This window comes from Sus scrofa, chromosome 7 (genome assembly GCF_054392235.1).
Source record: "Sus scrofa isolate SSC_HxYL_T2T_F1_AM1 chromosome 7, Sscrofa_HxYL_maternal_Yorkshire_Landrace_v2.0, whole genome shotgun sequence".
NCBI classification, from domain to species: Eukaryota; Metazoa; Chordata; class Mammalia; order Artiodactyla; family Suidae; genus Sus; species Sus scrofa.
The window spans coordinates 91,073,026-91,094,846 of record NC_139389.1 but is presented as its reverse complement, the minus strand read 5'-3'; the positions used below and the strand labels follow the sequence as shown (position 1 = coordinate 91,094,846).

At 37.1% G+C, this 21,821-nt stretch overlaps 1 protein-coding gene and 1 long non-coding RNA gene across 2 annotated transcripts in view; one reads left to right on the top strand and one right to left on the bottom strand.

Moving 5' to 3' along the window:
- The window catches only part of LOC146401763 (uncharacterized), a 909,931-nt gene that overhangs the window by 282,064 nt on the left and 606,046 nt on the right, over positions 1-21,821 (top strand). The window lies entirely within an intron of this gene.
- LOC110261724 (olfactory receptor 4F3/4F16/4F29-like) lies at positions 12,662-13,600 on the bottom strand. Its single transcript, XM_021100018.2, has one exon. The coding sequence runs from the start codon at positions 13,598-13,600 to the stop codon at positions 12,662-12,664; it is 939 nt and encodes a 312-aa protein (XP_020955677.1).

The window sequence follows — 21,821 nt, the reverse complement described above, 5'->3', positions numbered from 1 at the left end:
TGTGGTTGGATTCTTAACTCACTGCACGATAGCAGGAACTCCTTTTATTTCTTTTCATTGATATTCTTTCCCTGCTTTTAAGTGGTTAATGTCCTTTTCTCAAACTACCTACTAAACTGCCATGATACCTAATTGGTTTAGTTTTTTACCTCTTAGTTTATTTAGTATTTCTTTAAGTTTTAAGCTTCCTCTTATCCCATATGGTTTGGCTACCTAGATAACTGTTGATTTTATAATAGATTGTTGAATGTTAGAACTGGAATTTGAGAGATCATCTGTTTCAACCCACTTATTTTTTTATTCTATTTTTAAAAATTAAAGTACAGTTGATTTACAATATTTCTTCAATTTCTATTGTGCAGAAAAGTGATCCAATCACACACAGTTCCCTGTGCTGTACAGTAGGGCCTCATGGCCAATCCATTGCAAATATAACCGTTTGCATGCAAAAATCCCAAATCGCCTTTCCACCCCATTCCCTTCTCCCTCCCTACTGGGAACCACAAGTCTGCTTTCCTTGGTCATGATCTGTTTCTGTTTTGTATTTTAGATCCCATATTTAAATTCCACAAATAAATGATATTATATGATATTTGTCTTTGTCTTTCTGGCTTACTTCATTTAGTATGAGAGTCTCTAGTTGCATCCATGTTGCTGAAAATGGCATTATTTTGTTCTTTTTATGGCTGAGTAGTATTCCATTGTGTATATGTACCACACCTTCTTAATCCATTCATCTGTTGATGGACATTTAGGTTGTTTCCATGCCTTGGCTGTTGTGAATAGTGCTGCGATGAACATAGGAGTGCATGTATCTTTTTGAACAAAAGTTTTGTCTGAATAAATGCCCAGGAGGGGGATTGCTGGATCATATGGTAGTTCTATGTTTAGTTTTCTGAGGCATCTCCATACTGTTTTCTATAGTAGTTGTACCAATATATAGTCCTGTCAACAGTGAAGGAGAGTATCCTTTTCTCCACACCCTCTCCAGCATTTGCTATTTATTGCCAACCCATTTTTATAAATGAGGATACTCAGGCTCAGAGTTGTGAAGAGAAATCTAGGGCAGGAATCAGGCCTCTGTCCTGCCCCCTCAACTTACTGAGGAATAACTGACAAATATAATTGTGTACATTTAAAGCATACAACACGATGATTTGATAGGTTGTGAGATGCTTACCAATATCAAGATAATTAACACATCCAACACTTCACAAAGTTAACTCCTTTCTTCTCCTTTAGATTAAAAAATTGGAAAAAAAGAACTATCCCCACTTGTTAAATTTAGATTCTTGAGCTTTCTGCTAATGGACTATACCACTGGCTTTATTGTCTTTCTATTTCTGATCCCAGTGATAGCAGAAGTGACACTGGGAGGTTATTACTATTTTCATTGGTATCAATTTCACACGATTGTTTGCTGCATTCAAGTTCCTTTTTTCTTTGCAGACCTAAAAGAAATTTCTTGAACAAAATATTGTTTATTTTATAACTGGATGATAATATTATCACACATCCATGGCTTTTAATTATGTCACTTACTAAAAATCCCAAAATCCAATCCTGTCAAATTCTAGTCAAAAAATTTTGGTCGTAAGTAACAAAAAGAAGAAGGGACTTGTTTTCACGCAGAAGTATTTTGTGAAATCCAGGAGGAGAATCATCAGAAAGTGGAACAGGAATGGGAACACGGTAAGGAACTTTAGCCACTTTTTCTTCCAATACTCTGAGGTCCTGAAATCTCTCACTTGAACTCCTATGTATCACCCCTGTAGCTGCATCACTAAAGTGGCCAGCAGAGTCTGACTAGCATTTATGAACAATTAATTTCTAGTTTTTAGGAGAGAGAATTTGGTGAGGTGGAGTCAGGACCCCTCTGTGTAGAGCCCTTTCTGCAGGTGAGTTCTAGATTTCTCTTGCATTCTTCTTTAGGGCCCTTGCTCTATCAGTTACTCCCTCTCATCTTTAATACAGCCTCTTTACTGATTTTTTATATTAGTATTCAAATATGGCCACATGTCTCCTATGCTTAAAAACACAAAAGAAATAAAACCTCTCCTTTGAATCCACTTTACTTCTAATTATGGATTAATTTCTTTATTAGTTTCCTCTGACTGCTATAATAAATATGCACAAACTTGGTGGCATAAAAAAATAGAAAATCATTTTCTCTCAGTTTTGGAGTCCTGAAGTCTGAAGTCAGTTCCACTGAACTCAAATCAAGGTGTCAGTAGGGCCTTGTTCCTTCCAGATACTCTAGGGAAATCTTTCTTTCTTGTCAGTTGTAGCTTCTCATGGCAATAAGTCTACCTTAACTTTTCACTGTTGAGTATGATGTTAGCTGTAGGCTTGTCATGTATGGCTTTTACTGTGTTGAGGTATGTTCCCTTTACACATAGTTTTTCGAGAGTTTTTTTTTCTTCTCTTTTTATGGCCGCACCTGTGGCATATGGAAGTTCCCAGGCTAGGGGTCGAATTTGAGTTGCAGCTCCAGGCCTATACCACAACCACAACAACACTGGATCCAAGCCACATCTGCGACCTATGCCAAATTCTTATTCCACTAAGAGAAGCCAGGGATTGAACCTGCATCCTTATGGAGAAAATGTTGGGTCCTTAACCCACTGAGCCACAGTGGGAACTCCTGTGAGTTTTATCATAAGTGAGTATTGAATTTTGGTTATGTTTTTCTGCATCTATTGAGATGATCATATAATTTTTATTCTTCCATTTGTTAATATGGTATATCACATGGATTGACTTGTAGGTATTGAACTATCTTTGCATTTTGGGGATAAATCCCTCTTGATCATGATGTATGATTCTTTCAATGTACTGTTGAATTTGGTTTGCTAGTGTTTTGCTGAAGATTTTTGCATCTATGTTCATCAGTGACAGTGGCCTGTAATTTTCTTTTTTGTGATATCTTTGCCTCGTTTTGATATTGAGGTTATGTGGGCTTATAGAATGAGTTTGGAAACATTCCTTCCAGTGCAGTGTTTTGGAACAGTTTGAGAAGAATAGGTTTTAACTATACTCTAAATGATTGGTAGAATTCACTTGTAAAGCTATCTGGCCCTGGACTTAGGTTTTGGAAGTTTTAAATTACTAACTCAACTTCATTAGTGGTCATTTGCCTATTCATATTTTCTATTTCTTGCTGATTCAGCCTTGGGAGATTGTAAAGTTCTAGGAATTTGTACCTTTTCTTTTCAAGTCTGACCATTTTATTGGCATATAATTGACTGTAGTAATCTGTTATTACCCTTTATATTTCTATGGAGTCAGTTGAATCTTCTTTTTCATTTCTGATTTTATTAATTTGGGTCCTTTCTTTTTTTTTACCTGCTGAGCTTGGTTGAAAGTTTATCAATTCTGTCTATTTCTTCAAAGGATTAGTTTTCTAGTTTCTTTTTTAGTCTCTATGTCCTTTATTTCTGCTTTAATATTTAGGGTTTCTTTCCTTTTATTAATTTTGGATTTTGTTTGTTCTTTTTATAGCTACTTTGAGTGTAAGGTTATGTATTTTATTTGAGATTTTCCTTGTTTCCCAAAGTAGACCTGTATTGCTATAAACTTCCCCCTTAGAACTCCTTTTGTTGCATTCCATAGATTTTGGATTGTGATTTTTTTGTTTTTACTTATTTCCAAGCATTTTTTGATTTTCTTTTTGATTTCTTCTGCAACCCACTGGTTGTTTAGGAGTATATTGTTTAGCTTCCATGTATTTGTTTTTGCCGTTTTTTTCCTTGTAGTTAATTTCTAGTCTCATAGTATTATAGTTGGAAAAATGCTTAGTATGGTTTCAGTTTTTAAAAATTTACTGAAACTTGTTTCGTGGCTAGCATGTGATCTATCCTGCAGAATGTCTCATTTACTCTTGAAAAGAATGTTTATTCTATTGCTTTTGAATGGAACTTTCTATGTAGATCTATTAAATCCATTTGGTATAATGTGCCATTTAAGGCCAGTGTTTATTGATTTTTCTGTGTGAATGATATTTCTATTGATGTATGTGGGGTAAGATCCCCTACTATTATTGTGTTACTGAAAATCTCTCCCTTTACATCTGTTAATATTTATTTTATGTATTTAGGTGTTTCTATATTGGGTGCATATATATTTACAATTATATCTTCATATGAGTTGACCTCTTGATAATTACGTCATGTCCTTGTCTCTTCTTACAGTCTTTTTTTAAAGTTTGTCTTTTATAGGCATTGCTATAAAAGCTGGGGCTTGCTTTTCTTTCTTTAATTTTTTTTTTTTTGCTTTTTAGGGCTGCATCTGCAGCATATGGAGGTTCCCAGGCTAGGGGTCCAATTGGAGCTACTGCTGATGGCCTACACTAAGCCAGAGCCATAGCAACACAGGATCTGAGCTGTGTCTGTGACCTACACCACAGCTCATGGCAATGCCAGATGCTTAACCCACTGAGTGAGGCCAGGGATCAAACCTGCAACCTCATGATTACTAGTTGGATTCATTAACCACTGAGCCACAATGGAAACTCCACCAGCTTGCTTTTCATTTCCATTTTCATGGAATATCTTTTCTATCCTCTCACTTTCAGTTTGTGCCTATCTTTAGATCTGAAGTGAGTCTCTTCTAGGCAAAATATATGTGCATCTTGTTTTTTTATTCATTTATTCAAAAGACACTCTATGCCTTTCGATTAGAGCATTTAGCTCATTTACATTTAAAGTAATTATTGATAGGTATGTACTTATTGCTCTTTCATTAATTGTTTTGGGGTTATTTCTGTAGTTCTTTTTTGCTCCTTTCTTCTTTTGTTCTTTCCCTTGTGATTTGTTGATAAACTTTAGTGTAATGTTCAGATTCTGTTTTTTTTTTTAAATCTATTATGGGTTTTTGGTCTGTGGTTACGATGAAGGATGTGTGTGTGTGTACACACACATATATAGTTATTATTTTTAGTTGATGATATCTTTTTTTTTGTCTTTTTGCTATTTCTTTGGGCCGCTCCCATGGCATATGGAGGTTCCCAGGCTAGGGGTCTAACCGGAGCTGTTGACGCCAGCCTACGCCAGAGCCACAGCAACGCGGGACCCGAGCCGTGTCTGCGACCTACACCACAGCTCACGGCAACGCCGGATCGTCAACCCACTGAGCAAGGGCAGGGACCGAACCCGCAACCTCATGGTTCCTAATCAGGTTCGTTAACCACTGCGCCATGACGGGAACTCCAGTTGATGATATCTTAAGTTCAGATGCATACTCAAAACTCCCCCCAACCGCCTGCCCTGCTTTTACTGTTTTTTTTTTTTTTGTTTTTGTTTTGTTTTTTAAGTTGAGGTATAGTTGCTGTACCTCATTATATAGATTTCAGGTGCACAAAATAGTGATTCAGCTTTCAAATGTTATGATTCATTTATATTTATCATAAAATACTGGCTATATTTTCTAGGTTGTACAGTATGTCCCTAAAAATTATTTTATACATAGTAGTTTTTAAAAAGTAAATTTTGAGTTTATTTTTGTGCATGGTGTGAGGGTGTGTTCTAGTTTCATTGCTTTGCATGCAGCTGTCCAGGTTTCCCAGCAATGCTTGCTGAATAGACTTTCTTTTTCCCATTTTATGTTCTTGCCTCCCTTGTCAAAGATTAATTGACCATAGGTGTCAGGGTTTATTTCTGGATTCTCTGTTCTGTTCCATTGGTCTGTCTGTCTGTTTTGATACCAGTACCACACTGTTTTGATGACTGTGGCTTTGTAGTATTTCTTGAAGTCTGTGAGAGTTATGCCTCCTGCTTGATTTTTGTTTCTCAGGATTGCTTTGGCGATTCTGGGTCTTTTGTTGTTCCATATAAATGTTTGGATTGTTTGTTCTAGTTCTGTGAAAAATGTCATGGGTCATTTGATAGGGATTGCATTGAATCTGTAGACTGCTTTGGGTAGTATGGCCATTTTTACAATATTGATTGTTCCAATCTAGGAACATGGAATATCTTTCCATTTCTTTACATCTTCTTTGATTTCTTTGATTAAAGTTTTATAGTTCTCGGCATATAGGTCCTTTACCTCCTTGGTCAGGTGTATTCTGAGGTATTTGATTTTGTGAGGTGCAATTTTAAAAGGTATCGTATTTTTGTATTCCTTTTCTAATATTTCATTGCTGGTATACAGAAATGCAACTGACTTCTGAATGTTAATCTTATATCCTGCTACTTTGCTGAATTTATTAATCAGTTCAAGGAGTTTTGGGGTTGAGTCCTTAGGGTTTTCTATGTATAGTATCATGTCATCTGCATACATGGGACCTAATCAAACTGAAAAGCTTTTGCACAGCAAAGGAAACCAAAAAGAAAACAAAAAGACAACTTTCAGAATGGGAGAAAATAGTTTCAAATGATGCAACCGACAAGGGCTTAATCTCTAGAATATATAAACAACTTATACAACCCAACAGCAAAAAAGCCAATCAATCAATGGAAAAATGGGCAAAAGACCTGAATAGACATTTCTCCAAATAAGATATACAGATGGCCAGCAAACACATGAGAAAATGCTCAACATCGTTGATTATAAGAGCAATGCAAATCAAAACTACCATGAGATATCACCTCACACCAGTCAGAATGGCCATCATTAATAAATCCACAAATAACAAGTGCTGGAGGGGCTGTGGAAAAAAGGGAACCCTCCTGCACTGTTGGTGGGAATGGAAACTGGTACAGCCACTCTGGAGAACAGTTTGGAGATACCTTAGAAATCTATACATAGAACTTCCATATGACCCTGCAATCCCACTCTTAGGCATCTATCTGGACAAAACTCTACTTAAAAGAGACACATGCACCCGCATGTTCATTGCAGCACTATTCACAATAGCCAGGACATGGAAACAACCCAAATGTCCATCGACAGATGATTGGATTCGGAAGAGGTGGTATATATACACAAAGGAATACTACTCAGCCATAAAAAAGAATGACATAATGCCATTTGCAGCAACATGGTTGGAACTAGAGACTCTCATACTGAGTGAAATGAGCCAGAAAGACAAAGACAAATACCATATGATATCACTTATAACTGGAATCTAATATCCAGCACAAATGAACATCTCCTCAGAAAAGAAAATCATGGCCTTGGAGAAAAGACTTGTGGCTGCCTGATGGGAGGGGGAGGGAGTGGGAGGGATCGGGAGCTTGGACTTATCAGACACAGCTTAGAATAGATATACAAGGAGATCCTGCTGAATAGCATTGAGAACTTTGTCTAGATACTCATGTTGCAACAAAAGAAAGGGTGGGGGAAAAATGTAATTGTAATGTATACATGTAAGGATAACCTTACCCCCTTGCTGTACAGTGGGAAAATAAAAAAAATTAAAAGAAGAGTCTATCTGCCTTTAAAAAAAAAGTAAATTTTGTTGGAGTATAGGTGATTTATAATGTTGTATTAGTTTTGGGTGTAGAGCAAAGTGAATCAGCCATACATATATTCTTTTAGATTTTTTTTTCCCTATATATGCTATCACAGAGTGTTGAATAGATTTCCTGGAGCTATATAGTAAGTCCTTGATACTGATTTTGTATATCATAGTGTGTATACACCAATCCCAATCACTGTATACATAGTGGTTTGTATCTTGTAATCCCCTACCTGCATCTCGCCCCTCCCCACTTCCCTCTGCCCACTGTGAATCACTAGTTTTTTTTCTCTACATCTGCGAGTTTGTTTTTGTTTTGTTGTATTCACTAGTTTGTTTAATTTTTTAGATTTCACATATCAGTGATGTCATATAGTATTTGTCTTCCTTTGTTTGACTAATTTCACTTAGCATAATTCCTTCCAAGTCCATCCATGTTGTTGTAGGTGGTAAAATTTAGTGCTTTTTTTATGGTTGAGTAGTATTCTGTCAATACTTCTCACCTTCTTTATACACTCATCAGTTGATGATATTTAGGTTGCTTCCATATTTTGGTAATTGCTTCTGTGAACACTGGAGTACATGTATCATTTTTAGGGCTGTGCCCAAGGCATGTGTGAATTCCTGGGCCAGGGATCAAACCCATGCTACAGCTGTCACCTGAGCCACAGTGGTGACAAGGCCAGATCCATAAACCATGGAGCCACCAGGGAATTCCAAAAGTATCTTTTTGAATTTCATTTTTTTCAGATATATCTGCATTTACTGCTTTTGATGTCATATATAAGTAAACCTAAGAAGAAAACAACAAATTGGGAGAGACATGGCAGAATATAAGTAAAACTAAAAATAACAAATTGGGAGATAATTCCACCCCTTTTTAAATTAAAGTATATCTGATTTACAATGTTGTGCTAATTTCTGTTGTACAGCAAAAATTGTATATGATGTATATATGTATGTATCCAGTCATACATATATTTCTTATATTATCTTTCTTCTATTATCTTCCATGATGGTCTATCCCAAGAGACTGAATATAGCTCCCTGTGCTATACAGTAGAACCTCATTGCTTATCCATTCTAAATGTAATATTTGCATCTACTAACCCTAAACTCCCAGTCCATCCCACTCCTCCTCTGCCCCTTAACAACCACAAGTCTGATTGGGAGAAATATTTTGAAGACAAATATTATAGTAAAGGAGTTAATATCTTTAACATATATTTAGGATTGATAAATCAACATGAAAAAACTAATATTCCTTCCATGAGGATGGGGAGGAAGAACACTCACAAAGGATATTAATTTCTGTTTCAACAACAAAAAACATGTGACAATTTTTTTTCTTGACCTGAATCACTTTTCTCCTTCTGCTGATGGCTATACTTCACCTCCCCAATTTTGGAAATGCTCCTCCTGAAATTCATGTAGTTCTTTGGAGGCTGTCAACCAGATAACCTTGGCCCCTGCCACTAGAGACCTGCCCCATGAGAGACCTGCCCCATGAGAGACCTGGCATGGAGCTAAAATGCTAGTTAGGATCTTTTCATTTTTTTTTGACTGTGCCTGCAGCAAGCAGAAGTTCCTGGCCCAGAGATCTAACCCATGCTATAGCAGCGACCCGAGCTACACAGTGACAATACCAGGTCCTTAACCTGCTGAACCACTGGGGAACTCCTTTAAGCTTATTTTGATTGGATCCTTGACACATGTACTTCAAAGAGTTCAGATTAATAACATATGAACAGGTACAAATGTAAAAAATCAAAGAAATTGAAAATAATATTTAATCTTATTTTGTCTTTTAAATTGATAAATATTTTAAATAAATGATCATATCATTGGGAGGGGTACTGTAATGAATATAATTCTCAGCAGTTACAACTTTTTTGAGAGAAAGGATAATATAAATAGAGTTTAAAATATTATTATATCCTATTAATTCTAAATATATCAATCTATAAAAGAAGTCATCTGAAATAGAAATGGAAGTATATGAAACAATTTTCAATGCAGAGTAAAACACTGAGGATAATCCTACTGACCAAAGCAAGAGGAACAAGAAATATAATTATGATATCATCACCTAATGCAATATGATATATGTGGTTAAAATGATTTTGTACTATAATATTTAATAATGTAAGAGAATTCTCAGAATATAAGGTTTATCAGAAAGGTAGGATAAATCACAATAGTGGCTTGAATCTGATCCCTGGCCCAGGAACTTCATATACCACAGGGTGGATAAAAGGAAAAAAAAAAGAGGAAAAAAAAGAGAGGATAAAAACGAAGAGACCATAAATTCCTAATTTTGTACATATATTTAATTTAGTCACAGAACCACAGTAGAAATAGATATACGAAGACATTACTGATAATTACCTCCACATGTTCATTTTGAGTGATTTCTATTTTTTTATCTTTAGTTTCCAGATAAATCTTACAAAATGAACATATTTTTTAGAAGCAAAAATAATATTTTCTTAACAAAATAAGAAAATATGTACATGTAGCTGGGTCACCATGCTGCACATTAGAAAAAAATTGTATTGGGGAAATAACAATTTAAAAAAAAAAGAAAAAAAGTAGTTCACATTTGAAATAATTGAAAATGTAGTTCCTTAGAATCAGATCTGAATTTGTCAATATCCTTTCGATTGTAAATGACAGAACCATAGCTTAAACAAATTTATGCAAGAGGAGGAGTGTACTGGCTCATTTATTAGCTCAGCTAGTGACAACACTGAGTATAGGGCAAGAATGAAGCTGAATACCCAAGACGGCTAGAACCAAGAACTTTAATACCAACAAGCTTCTTTCTGTCTTTAAATCCCATAGCTTCTTCTCTCACTTGTCCTTTATAAAAATTATCCCAGATTTAATTTCTGACAGCAGGATATATGCTTGCTAGCAGACTCTACATATCACAGCTCCAAAAAGGACTGAGGTTTGCTTTCTTTCTATTCTCAAACTGCTGCAGGAAAAGCTCAGATGTGGCCCATCTTGGTCAGAGACACATATCTGCACCATTTAACTGTGGTGAGGAGATGTGTTATTGTCATTATGACCTGGCTCAGAAGCCCAATCTTTGACCAAGCAGTAGTGGTCAGAGAGGTAGGATATACATGTCATCTAATCATACCACATGGTGCTGCAAGATAAGACACATTTATCAGAAAGCGAATGCTGCTGCTTTAGGCAAACAACAGAGCAGGTGTCTATTAAAAAAGTAATTTATTTAGAATGAAAAAATAATGACCTTAAGTTTTACATTAGATGATACAGATACTCTTCATTCATTGTGCAGTTGGGAAATCTATCTCATCATAGATGAAGACCTGACACAAAAGGCAGAAAGAGAAAAGATTGGGAGGAGCAGATATTTCTCTAAATCAATGTAAATAATAAGGAATCTGGGAACCCCTGCTAGACCTACCCAACATTATTTAATCAATAGAAGGAAAAACCTAGTGGAACTTGCATTTTAAAAATACCAGTTTAAAACACTATAGGGAGACTGAGCATAATCTCTTGCTAGTAAACTGATATATAGGTGTTGGTTTTCCAAGTTTCCAAAAAAGGATTCAAAATGAATAAATGATATAAGGGCAGTGGAAATCAAGAGAAAAGACAAACAAATTATCAAGAAAGATAAATTATGTCATAAATAAGGGCCATAAACAAGACTAAGGGAGCACTGGTAAACTGGTTAAGTTGTGTGGAGTATGTTTTCGGATGTATAAGGATCAGAGTTATTTGCACTACAAGAATAAGCCTTGGTTCTTCTTTGTTGAAATGGATATGAATTGAAAATTCTAAATCTGTGGATGCAAACCCCTTACTCCTATAGAATTGAATATAGTCATATATAAAACATCTCCCAAACTAAACTTAGCTTGCAATGACTCAAATCATTCAAATGCAACAGGAATGGTCATGTCAGCTAAAGGAAAAGGAAGAACTTGGCTAATTACATGTGGCAATAGGAATGTATCTGTATGTACATAGGGGTTAGAAAGCCTGGAATATAGTATCAACAACAGTCAAAAGGTAAATTTTGTGATGACCATCCAGCACTGTCCAGATAAAAGATCTGGACAAAGGATCTATTCCAAATGTGATGACAGGCATGTCTTAGTGTGGACATATAGGCATTAAGTATCAAAGTCTGATATGATTAAATATTTGAATAATCCAGCTAACTCTTCTTGTTCTGATTCCCTGCTCATTGATTTTCATATCACTGCATGACTTCCCAGAAATCTCCCTACAGTTAAAGAATGAGGTACACTTTATGTGGAAGTTTAGGTCATTTGGTGATTTTTTTTGTGGGAAAATAATAAACTGGTATCTTTTTTTTTTTTCAGGACCACACCTGCAGCATTTTGGCATTTGGAAGTTCCCAGGCCAGGAGTCATATCGGACCTACGGCTGTCAGCCTACACCGCAGCCACAGCAACATGGGATCTGAGCTGCATCTGTGACCTGCACCACAGGTCATGGCAACGCCAGATCTCCGACCCACTGAGCAAGGCCAGGGATTGAACCCGCATCCTCATAGTCACTAGTCAGATTCATTTCTACTGTGCCACAACGGTAATTCTATAAACTGGTATCTTGATATACATTTTTCATCTAGTATCATTTTATTTAGTGTCAATCAGCATTCCCTTATATAACCCACTCTGACACTGAAGAGATTCAATTTTGAAGTCTAGACCATAGTAACAAATTCATCAGGTAATATCTCCTAAGAGAAAGGTATTGGCCTTTTCCAGAAGAAACTTTTTACCACACTACATTCTTCCTCCAGCCACAGGCTGCAACACAATTTCTCAGTTAAGATTTTTTATTTTATTTATTTATTTATTTTTGTCTTTTGTCTTTTCTAAGGCTGCACGTGCGTCATATGGAGGTTCCCAGGCTAGGGGTCAAATTGGTGCTGTAGCCACTGGCCTACGCCACAGCCACAGCAACATGGGATCTGAGCTGTGTCTGCAACCTACACCACAGCTCACGGCAAGGCCAGATCCTTAATCCACTGAGCAAGGCCAGAGACCGAACCCGCAACCTCATGGTTCCTAGTCAGATTCGTTAACCACTATGCCACAATGGGATCTTCCTCAGTTAAGATTTTTAAAATAACTATGTTACTTTAATCTGGGACACTTAACTATTAGTAAGGTACTTGGAAATCCTGATATTAAAATAACAGAAATTTAATGCTACTCCAATTGTCCTTCATAATACTTTTGGCATTTAAGAAATTCTTCTACAAATAAAAAATTGACTGCATACTTTCCTCATTGCCACTTTCATTTCTTTGTTCTTTAATGTATAGATGATTGAATTTAAAAAAGGAGTGAGAACTGCATCAAAAACAGCAAGGAAGTTGTCTAGGTGGGATGTGGAATGAGGCCACATATAAACAAAAATGCAAGGACCGAAAAATAAAACCACCACCATGACATGAGTTGACAAGGTGGAGAGGGCCTTAGATGAGCTCCCTGAAGAGTGTTTCCGAACAGTAATCAGGATAAAAATATAGGAGATAATCAGTATGAAGAATGATCCCAGGGATATAAATCCACTGTTGGCTGTGACCATGAACTCTAGTCTGTAGGTATCTGTGCAGGCGAGTTTGATGAACCGAGGAAGGTCGCAGTAAAAGCTGTCTAATACATTTGGGCTACAGAATGGCAATTTTACAACAAAAACCAGTTGAACCAAAGAGTGAACCAAACCAATTATCCATGCAGCAACCAGAAGCAGAATACACATTTTGGGGCTCATAACAGTCAAATAGTGAAGAGGCTTACATATGGTGACATATCTGCCAAAGGTCATGGCGACAAGAAGCACCATCTCCACACCACCAACAACATGGATGAAGAAGATTTGAGCAATGCAGCCACTGAAGGAGATGACTTTATGCTTTCTGAAAAGGTCATAAATCATCTTGGGAGAAATGACAGAAGAAACTCCCATGTCAATAAAGGAAAGGTTGGCTAAGAGAAAGTACATGGGGGAGTGTAAGCGATGGTCAGAAATCACAGTGAGCAAAGTGAGGGAGTTTCCCAACATGCTTGCCACGTAAAAAACAGAAGAGAACAGAAAGAGGATAAGTTGTATTTCCCAGGAGTTGGTGAGTCCCAGGAACACAAATTCTGACACCATAGAGTGATTTGCTCCATCCATTGATTTATTAGCTGGAATGTTTTCAGATAAAAGAAAAGGAAAAGGAAATAAAAATAAGAATACCAATAATTTTTCACGTTATAATGATTAATTATTCTTGGAGTTCCTGTCGTGGTACAGTGCTTAACGAATCTGACTAGGAACCATGAGGTTGCTGGTTCGATCCCTGGCCTTGCTCAGTGGGTTAATGATCCGGCATTTCTGTGAGCTGTGGTGTAGGTTGCAGACGCTGCTTGGATCCCACACTGCTGTGGCTCTGGCATAGGCCGGTGGCTAGAGCTCCGATTGGACCCCTAGCCTGGGAACCTCCATATGCCACCAGAAGCGGCCCTAGAAATGGCAAAAAGACAAAAAAAAAATTATTCAAGGATATTCATAGTGTGAAGACTATAACTCTCCACAATTCCTTCTCAGGGTCATTACATTATTCATCACTAAATAAGCATTTTACCTCTGGTCACGTAAAGCAGTTAAGTCAATTCCACATGCAATATCCCTTTACCACATTCTCTAGGACTAACTGTCTACAAATAAGAGACAATAAGAGAATGGAACAAATAGGAAGCATAGTAGGTGTGCATGACAAGGATTAGGAGGGGCAGGGTAACACAAAGAGAAAAAGGAGGAGATGGAGATGGCCTTTGGTGAACTCACTGGTTCTGTTTTTAAATTGTTCCTAAAACAATTCTTCAGCCATTCAAGTTGTGTCATTTCTTAAGCCCACTTCATCTCAGGCGCATACTATATCCTGAGTTAACTTTATATCACTACTTATAATCACATTTGTAGTTCACACAAAGCCCACAGAGTAAAGCTGAGCATAAGAGAACCAGGCATGGGGCATAAAGGTGACTCTAGAGCATGACAGATACCAGCAAAGGGTAGACTAGATATTCATGGCACAGGGCATTTGCATGGGCACTCAGAAGTACAAGTGAAGGTACTTAGTAGAGGTGTTTGCAGCCAGGGTGTGGCCAAGATGTGCATGGTGGGGTTGGGAGGGTGGGAAGGTTGTGTTATGGGAAGTCACGAAGTTAAGGAAGCCAGTTTGATTTATGTCTCCAGATTCTTCACAATCTCTGAGGTTTATGATATAGCTTGGTTATAGCTATTGGAACCCTACTCTTAGAATTTGCTGGCAGTGAAGAGATGCACATTCATGTCATAGTTGATCTACAACCATTCACCATCTCCTATCCTTCCTTCTCCCTTAGCCCCCTTTTCCTTCTTATCTCATCTCTCTGCTTCAAATCTTCCAAGCTTCTGGGGTCCATTGCCAAGTCTGACTCTTTCCTGACCCTAATTTTGGGAATACTACCTGAACCTCTCTAGTTCTTACATATATTTCAGGGAATACACTGTTACAACATAGATGACATATTCTCTTGCCTGTGGGTCCAACACTTTTGTGTCAAGCTCTCCTGCTCCCAGAATATTTAGGTATTCAGATAGAAACTGGAGTGAGTTGAGAAAAAGAGGCTGGAGCATACACAGTAAAGGGATGGTAAAATAAAGGCACATGAACACACAAAAAGCCTTAGACCTGGAGCTGAAGGGGCAAGAGAAACCCAACAAGCAGAAAAAATGGATCCCAAAGCTTTGCCTTTTAATATGGGCATTTATATATACACAGATACATATATTTCAGTTGTACATGAAGAGTAACGCTGATCGTAAAATTATTATCCCACAGTCCTCAGTAGTGATTATTTAGTTCAAGTTAATCATTTACAAATGAGACAACTGTGGTGCAGTAAGGAACAATTAACTAGTTAGAGACAAAGAACCTAAATTTTCTGATCCACATTTGGCTTTAGTGTATAAACTAGAAAAATAATAAAGTGAGAAGACATAGCCAAATACTCTATCAGTCCAAAAGAGTAGCCCCTAGTTATACATGGTTATTAAATGACATTAAAAATCAATTTTCTCAGTTGCACTGGTCAGATTTCAAGTGCTCAACAGCCATATGTAGCTAGTGGTATGTATTAGTGCAATATAGAACTTTTCTGGTCACTACTCATTCTTTAATGGTAAATCAAAATCCCATTTTCTCCATGAAAATTTCCCTACTAACTCTATATTAGTCTCATCCTTCTCTCATTACTAGAAATCAAGAAACTTAAATTTTAATTGAAAACCAAAAATTCCCCACAAAAAATAATCTACAATACATGGCATCATAGGAGAAGCTCCAGGTGCTAGTTATTCTCCAGGGAGGACAGAGAAGAGTCTGCTGAGAAACTCAGACACCTTTACAAAGGAGAAAAGACTTGACATGAGCTTGAAAAATTAGTAGGATTCTGGAGTTCCCATTGTTTCAGCAGAAACAACTCTGACTAGCATCCATGAGGTTGCAGGTTCGATCTCTGGCCTGGCTCAGTAGGTTAAGGATCTGGCATTGCCGTGAGCTGTGGTGTAGGTTGCAGATGCGGCTCAGATCCTGTGTTGCTGTGGCTGTGGCGTAGGCCAGCAGCCATAGCTCTGATTTGACCCCTAGCCTTGGAACCTCCATATGCCAATGGTGTGGCCCTGAAAAAACAAACAAAAAAGACAAAAAAAAAAAAAAAGAGAAAAATTAGTGGTATTCTAATAAGATGAGAGGACAGGGGAAGGTACTCTGAGAAAAATAGTAACTGATCCTTTATTTAGAGAAAATTATTACTTATTGCAATTTAAAATTTTTTCTTTTATTTCTCTTTTTTTTTTTTGGCTGCACATAGACATATGGAAATTCCTGGGCCAGGGATTGAACCCATGCCTGAGCAGCAACTGAAGACGCTGCAGGGACAATGCTCTGCCACAGCAGGAACTCCTCTTTAATGGTTTTAATATTAAAAATTCTCTCTCCCTAAGTATATTGTAAGTTTGACGAGGATAAAGATGATTTCTTCTGGCTCTTGTCTTTTTAAAAATACTGTGGGAAATAAGGAACAAAATCCTTGATTGTTTGGTAAATAACATTTCTCTAAAGTATAGCCAATTTTTTTCAGGTCCATAAGTTTCCAGTTCCAGTTTTTCTGGCCCAACATCTTCTCCCATTAAGTCCAATCAGAATAAAGGAAATTTCCAAATTCAAAACTGAGCATTAACATATTTCCTAACCACTCCCAAGAGAATGTCTGATATTCCCACTATGAATTTCCAGCAGTATAACAGGGAAGCCTCATCTTAAGGTCTACAGTGGTCCATGTTTTAAATTCTGAAGTTTTAGAAAACAACAAAAACATAGAGAGGAAGAGAGAGAGACAGAGAGAGAGGAAGAAAGAGAGAGAGAGAAGGACTGAAAGAGAAGCGTTAGTTCTAATAGCAGCCATCATAGCCAGGAACTTACACAGTTTCTATCTTCCAAGCTTTCTGATATAATTAGTACTCATTTTTTTTTTCTTTTTAGGGCCGCATGTGAAGGCATATGGCAGTTCTCAGGCTACAGGTTGAAATTGAGCTACAGTTGCCGGCCAGTGCCATAGCTACAGCAATGCAGGATCCGAGCTGTATCTGGGACCTACACCACAGCTCAGGGCAATGTGGGATCCTTAACCCACTGAGGGATGCCAGGGATTGAACCCACAACCTCATGGATACTAGCCAGGTTTGTTACTGCTGAGCCAAATGGGAACTCCTTCCATGCCATTCTTAAAGTTAGAGAAGAAAATGTAGATATTTGTAAACTACATTTTTAAAGTTTCTGATATAGTTAAGGAGGGAATTTTTAGAGCTAGGAAAGCATATGATTACCTTTTGGGGGGATATTTCTTTTTTTTGTCTTTTGTCTTTTTTGTTGTTGTGTTGTTGTTGTTGTTGCTATTTCTTGGGCTGCTCCCGCGGCATATGGAGGTTCCCAGGCTAGGGGTTGAATCGGAGCTGTAGCCACCGGCCTACGCCAGAGCCACAGCAACGCGGGATCCGAGCCGCGTCTGCAAACTACACCACAGCTCACGGCAACGCCGGATGGTCAACCCACCAAGCAAGCGCAGGGACCGAACCCGCAACCTCATGGTTCCTAGTCGGATTCGTTAACCACTGCGCCACAACGGGAACTCCGGGATATTTCTGATAGTAGAATTATTTTAATTTATAGATGAGGAATCTCAAGTTCATAGAAGTTAGGAGTTACCTCAAAACATAGAGTTACTTATTTTGCAACCAAAAATCAAGTCTTCTGATTCCAAATACATTGTTATTTTACTACATCATGCAAATATGGTTATTTGTTCAGGATCCAAAACAATTCCTTTATAAAATTTCAACAACTGTTAAGAAAAGTACACTTAAAACTTATACAATGTTACATGACAATTATATCTCAGTAAAACTGGAAAAAATTCAATTTAACTTAGAAGACTAGTTTATTCTACATGTAAGCATTTGACACCTACATAAATTAACTTACCCAAGATTTCATAGGTACCAGTGGCTACACTTAAATCCACATATTATTGCCACAAAGGAAGGGGAAGTGAGAAAGGTGGCTGCTGCTTAGATTGGGAAAAAACCAAAATAAACTAAAGTTTTGGTACCTGAAAAGTCAGGGGACAACTTATTCATAAAGAGCAGTAATAACTGACAGGCCAGAAATACCCTAGCTAGAGACCAAAATTTGGAAGTCATCTAAAATTGAAGCCATGGGAAAAAAAAAAAAAAAAGATTTGTCTAAATAAAGAATAACATGTAAAGAGACAAAAAGTGTTAATGGAGAAAATTTACATGGCTCCCAAAGAACAAATACTTTGCATTTATCACCATATGTATTATGTCACTATTACAACTATTTTTAATATGTTATCTACCTTTAAAAAGCTCTGTTTCCATGCACAACAACAAAAAACAAGGGAGAAAGGAATGTCAAAGAAGTAATTAATGACTTTCACTTTCACAAGCTACAAAGGAGATCAAAAAGAAAAAGACTACAAAAAAGGCATGAATTTAGGGCTGAGATATCTTTGGTATCGTTAAGGAGAGCAGGTTAAATCAAACAGTAAAGAGAGAATCAAGATCATAGGGAGGTAACAAATGATGACCAAGGGGAGGAAGCAAAATCTGAAATGACAAATAATTTCAATAACATAGGAGAAATTTTTTTCGGGGGGGAAATGTGGAAAAGAAAGCAATGTGCTATGTGCACAAAATTTGTAGAAAGGGAGAAGTCTATAAAGAGTTAAATGATAGATAAAATTTCCAAGCAACTGTGAGAATTGTGTTGATGATGAGAATCATGAGCTTGGGCAAAAGCTAGATGGTATATTTTTGTGACACCATTCAGAAACACTCAGGAATGTAATACTTAGAATTTTCGAGTAGCACGATTGTTTGCCATATTAAGCAGAATGGAGTATCAAAAGAGACAGAGATCCTTGGGGGCTAGAGGTTACATTGAGATTATCTGAGCAAGTTCCATTCTGGGCAATATGGCAAGTGAAGCCTAAGATGACCTGGCACGTGGAGAAAACAGAATACGGATCAGAGATTTTGTGGTAGATTATAGTCCACCAACACCTCCACCACCACTTACTTAATCTATGAAAATATCTCAGATGGCTGCATGGTCAGGGAGTCAGAGAAGTTCCACAAACTAAATTTTCTCCTGTGTTTAAGCATTGCCCACATCCTTCCACCCACCCAAGGACAAGAAACTGCTGAAAACATTGCTATTTTGCAAGAGATGACTAATTAGCTCCAGTAAGAAGGTGGTGACCAAGTGATGCATTAGCATTCTGGGATGCTCAGACTGAGGTTAACAGGCCAAAGATTCGGTGGTGGTGGGGAGAAAAAGGGTGTACAATTTTCTTATAAAAATAAAAGATTTACCATTTTTACATATACTTTGTATCTTTATTATATGACCCACGGGAATCTCCAATGAAAGGGAATATATTCACTAATTTTTAAATGGAAAAAAGTCCAAAACCTTTCCTGAAAAAACAGAACTTAGGTGTCTTGAGACACTTAGTCAACTAAGTCTGTTTATGCGTTCAAAGGTCCAACAACAATTAGGAGCAGCAAATGTGAGTAAATATGAAAGACTTAGAATAATGGAAAGGTATGTGAACAAACTAGAGAGGAAACAGAGTAGAAGAGAGACAGGGTGGAAACAGATGGAGATGGAGAGATGTGTGCACATCTGTTTTACTTCCTGGAGGAACAACAGGGAACCAACCAGAAGAATTTGTTAGAGTAGAGCAAATTTGAAAAATACAGAGGAATTCACCAAAAAACTGTTAGTGCAAGGAACACAATTAAGAAATATATTAATATTATTTAAAAAAAGAAATTATGAAGATTATTTAATTCAAAATAAGGTCCCCAATATAATCTTATATTTAAAATTATTAAATATGAAAAAATTAAAATAAAATACATTTAAGAATAGTAGGGTATAAATTAATAAGTACTGACATACACCTTCTTCTGCTCTAGTAATTCAAATATAGTAGGACTGCAGAAAGCAAATAAAGAGAATGAATTGATGATTCATAAGGGGAGAAAATTAATAGGTCAATAAATAAATAAAAGTACAAACACTGAAGGCAAAAGTTTGGGGTACATCCTTTCAATATTATTTGGTGGAAAAGTCACCCGAGGATTATCCAGGGGAATGTACTTAAGTCATCTCACTATTAAGTACTGATTAAAGGGTGTAAACTGGGAGTTCCCATCGTGGCACAGTGGAAACGCATCTGACTAGGAACCATGAGGTTGCGGTTCGATCCCTGGCCTTGCTCAGTGGGTTAAGGATCCGCCGTTGCCATGAGGTCTGGTGTATGTGTCAGACATGGCTCCGATCCTGCGTTGCTGTGGCTCTGGCGTAGGCTGCGGTTACAGCTAAATCTCCATATGCTGCTGGTGCGGCCCTAAAAAGACAAAAGACAAAAAAAAAAAAAAAAAAAAAGGTGTAAACTTAGTGAAGTTCCCATCTTGACTCATACCTTTTTGCTTAGTAGAGATGCACAAATTTCTGTCCAGAGGAGAGATAATCCCAGATAATGATGGTCTGTTGAACATTAGCAATTCAATGATCATGCTAAAATTTCTTTGCAGAAGTCTCTAGAAATATCATAGCGTACCCTCCAGCTTTACTGAGATATTATTGACATATATTTTGTACATTTAAAGTTTACAATGTTATGTTTTGATACACATACACACTGTGAAATTGTTACCACAAAAAAGTTAGTGAATACCTCATCATCTTGATAATCACCATTTTCTGTTTGTAGGTGATAACATTTAGGACTTTATTAACAGCTTTCTGTATATAATACATAATATATTGTTAACCATTGTCACCAGGCTGTGCATTAGATCCCAAGAACCTAGTTACCCTATCAATAGAAGTTTGCATCCTTTGAACAGAACCTCCCCATTTCCCTCACCCCTAGTCCTTGGCAACCACTATTCTATTCTCTGTTTCTGTTAGTTTGACTTTTTTAGATGTCACGTATAAAGGAGAATATATGGTGTCTTTTTCTGCTTGACTTATTTCACTTGGCATAATGCCAAGATTAATCCATATTAATGCAAAAGGAAGGATTTCCTTCTTTGTTAATGGATGAATAAGATTCCAATATCTATCTGTCTATTTGTCTGTCTATCTATCTATCTATCTATCTATCTATCTATCTATCTATCTATCTAGCTATCTAGCTATCTATCATACAGCTCCTTCATCTACTGATCCATTGATGGACACAAATTATTTCCGTGTCTTGGCTGCTGTGAATAATGCCACATTGAACATAAGGGTGGAAATACCTCTTTGACATAGGTGATTTCATTTCCTTCAGGTATATGCCCAGAGCAGGACTGTTGGATCATATGGTATGTCTATTTTTATTTTTCTGAGGAACTTCTAGATTGTTTTCCATAGTGGCTGGTCAGCCGTAGTTCAGGGTGGTCTTTGCTTATGATTTTTTTTTTTCTCCTAAGAATTTATTACTCCTCAGAATGTATTACTTCTAGTTTCTTTTCTCAATCTGTAAAACTACCTTCAGATACAGAGAGTCTTATAAAAGTTCACGAGTGAAAAAGGATAGCTTTTCATAGCATCATATGACCGTGGATCCTCAGTCACTTCATAAATTTCCTTTCCCCATTTCATTAGTGCTTCCAGCAAATTTACAGGAAAAAGAAACCTAGAACAAAACACAATGAATTGGCTCTATCCCAAATTAGAGGTGGGCTGTAAGATAGACAGCTCTTGCAGAAAATCCCAAAGAAAGGG

What these genes read in the sequence shown, in the direction of transcription:
- LOC110261724 (XM_021100018.2), bottom strand. Translation starts at nt 13,600, where the DNA reads ATGGATGGAGCAAATCACTCTATGGTGTCAGAATTTGTGTTCCTGGGA.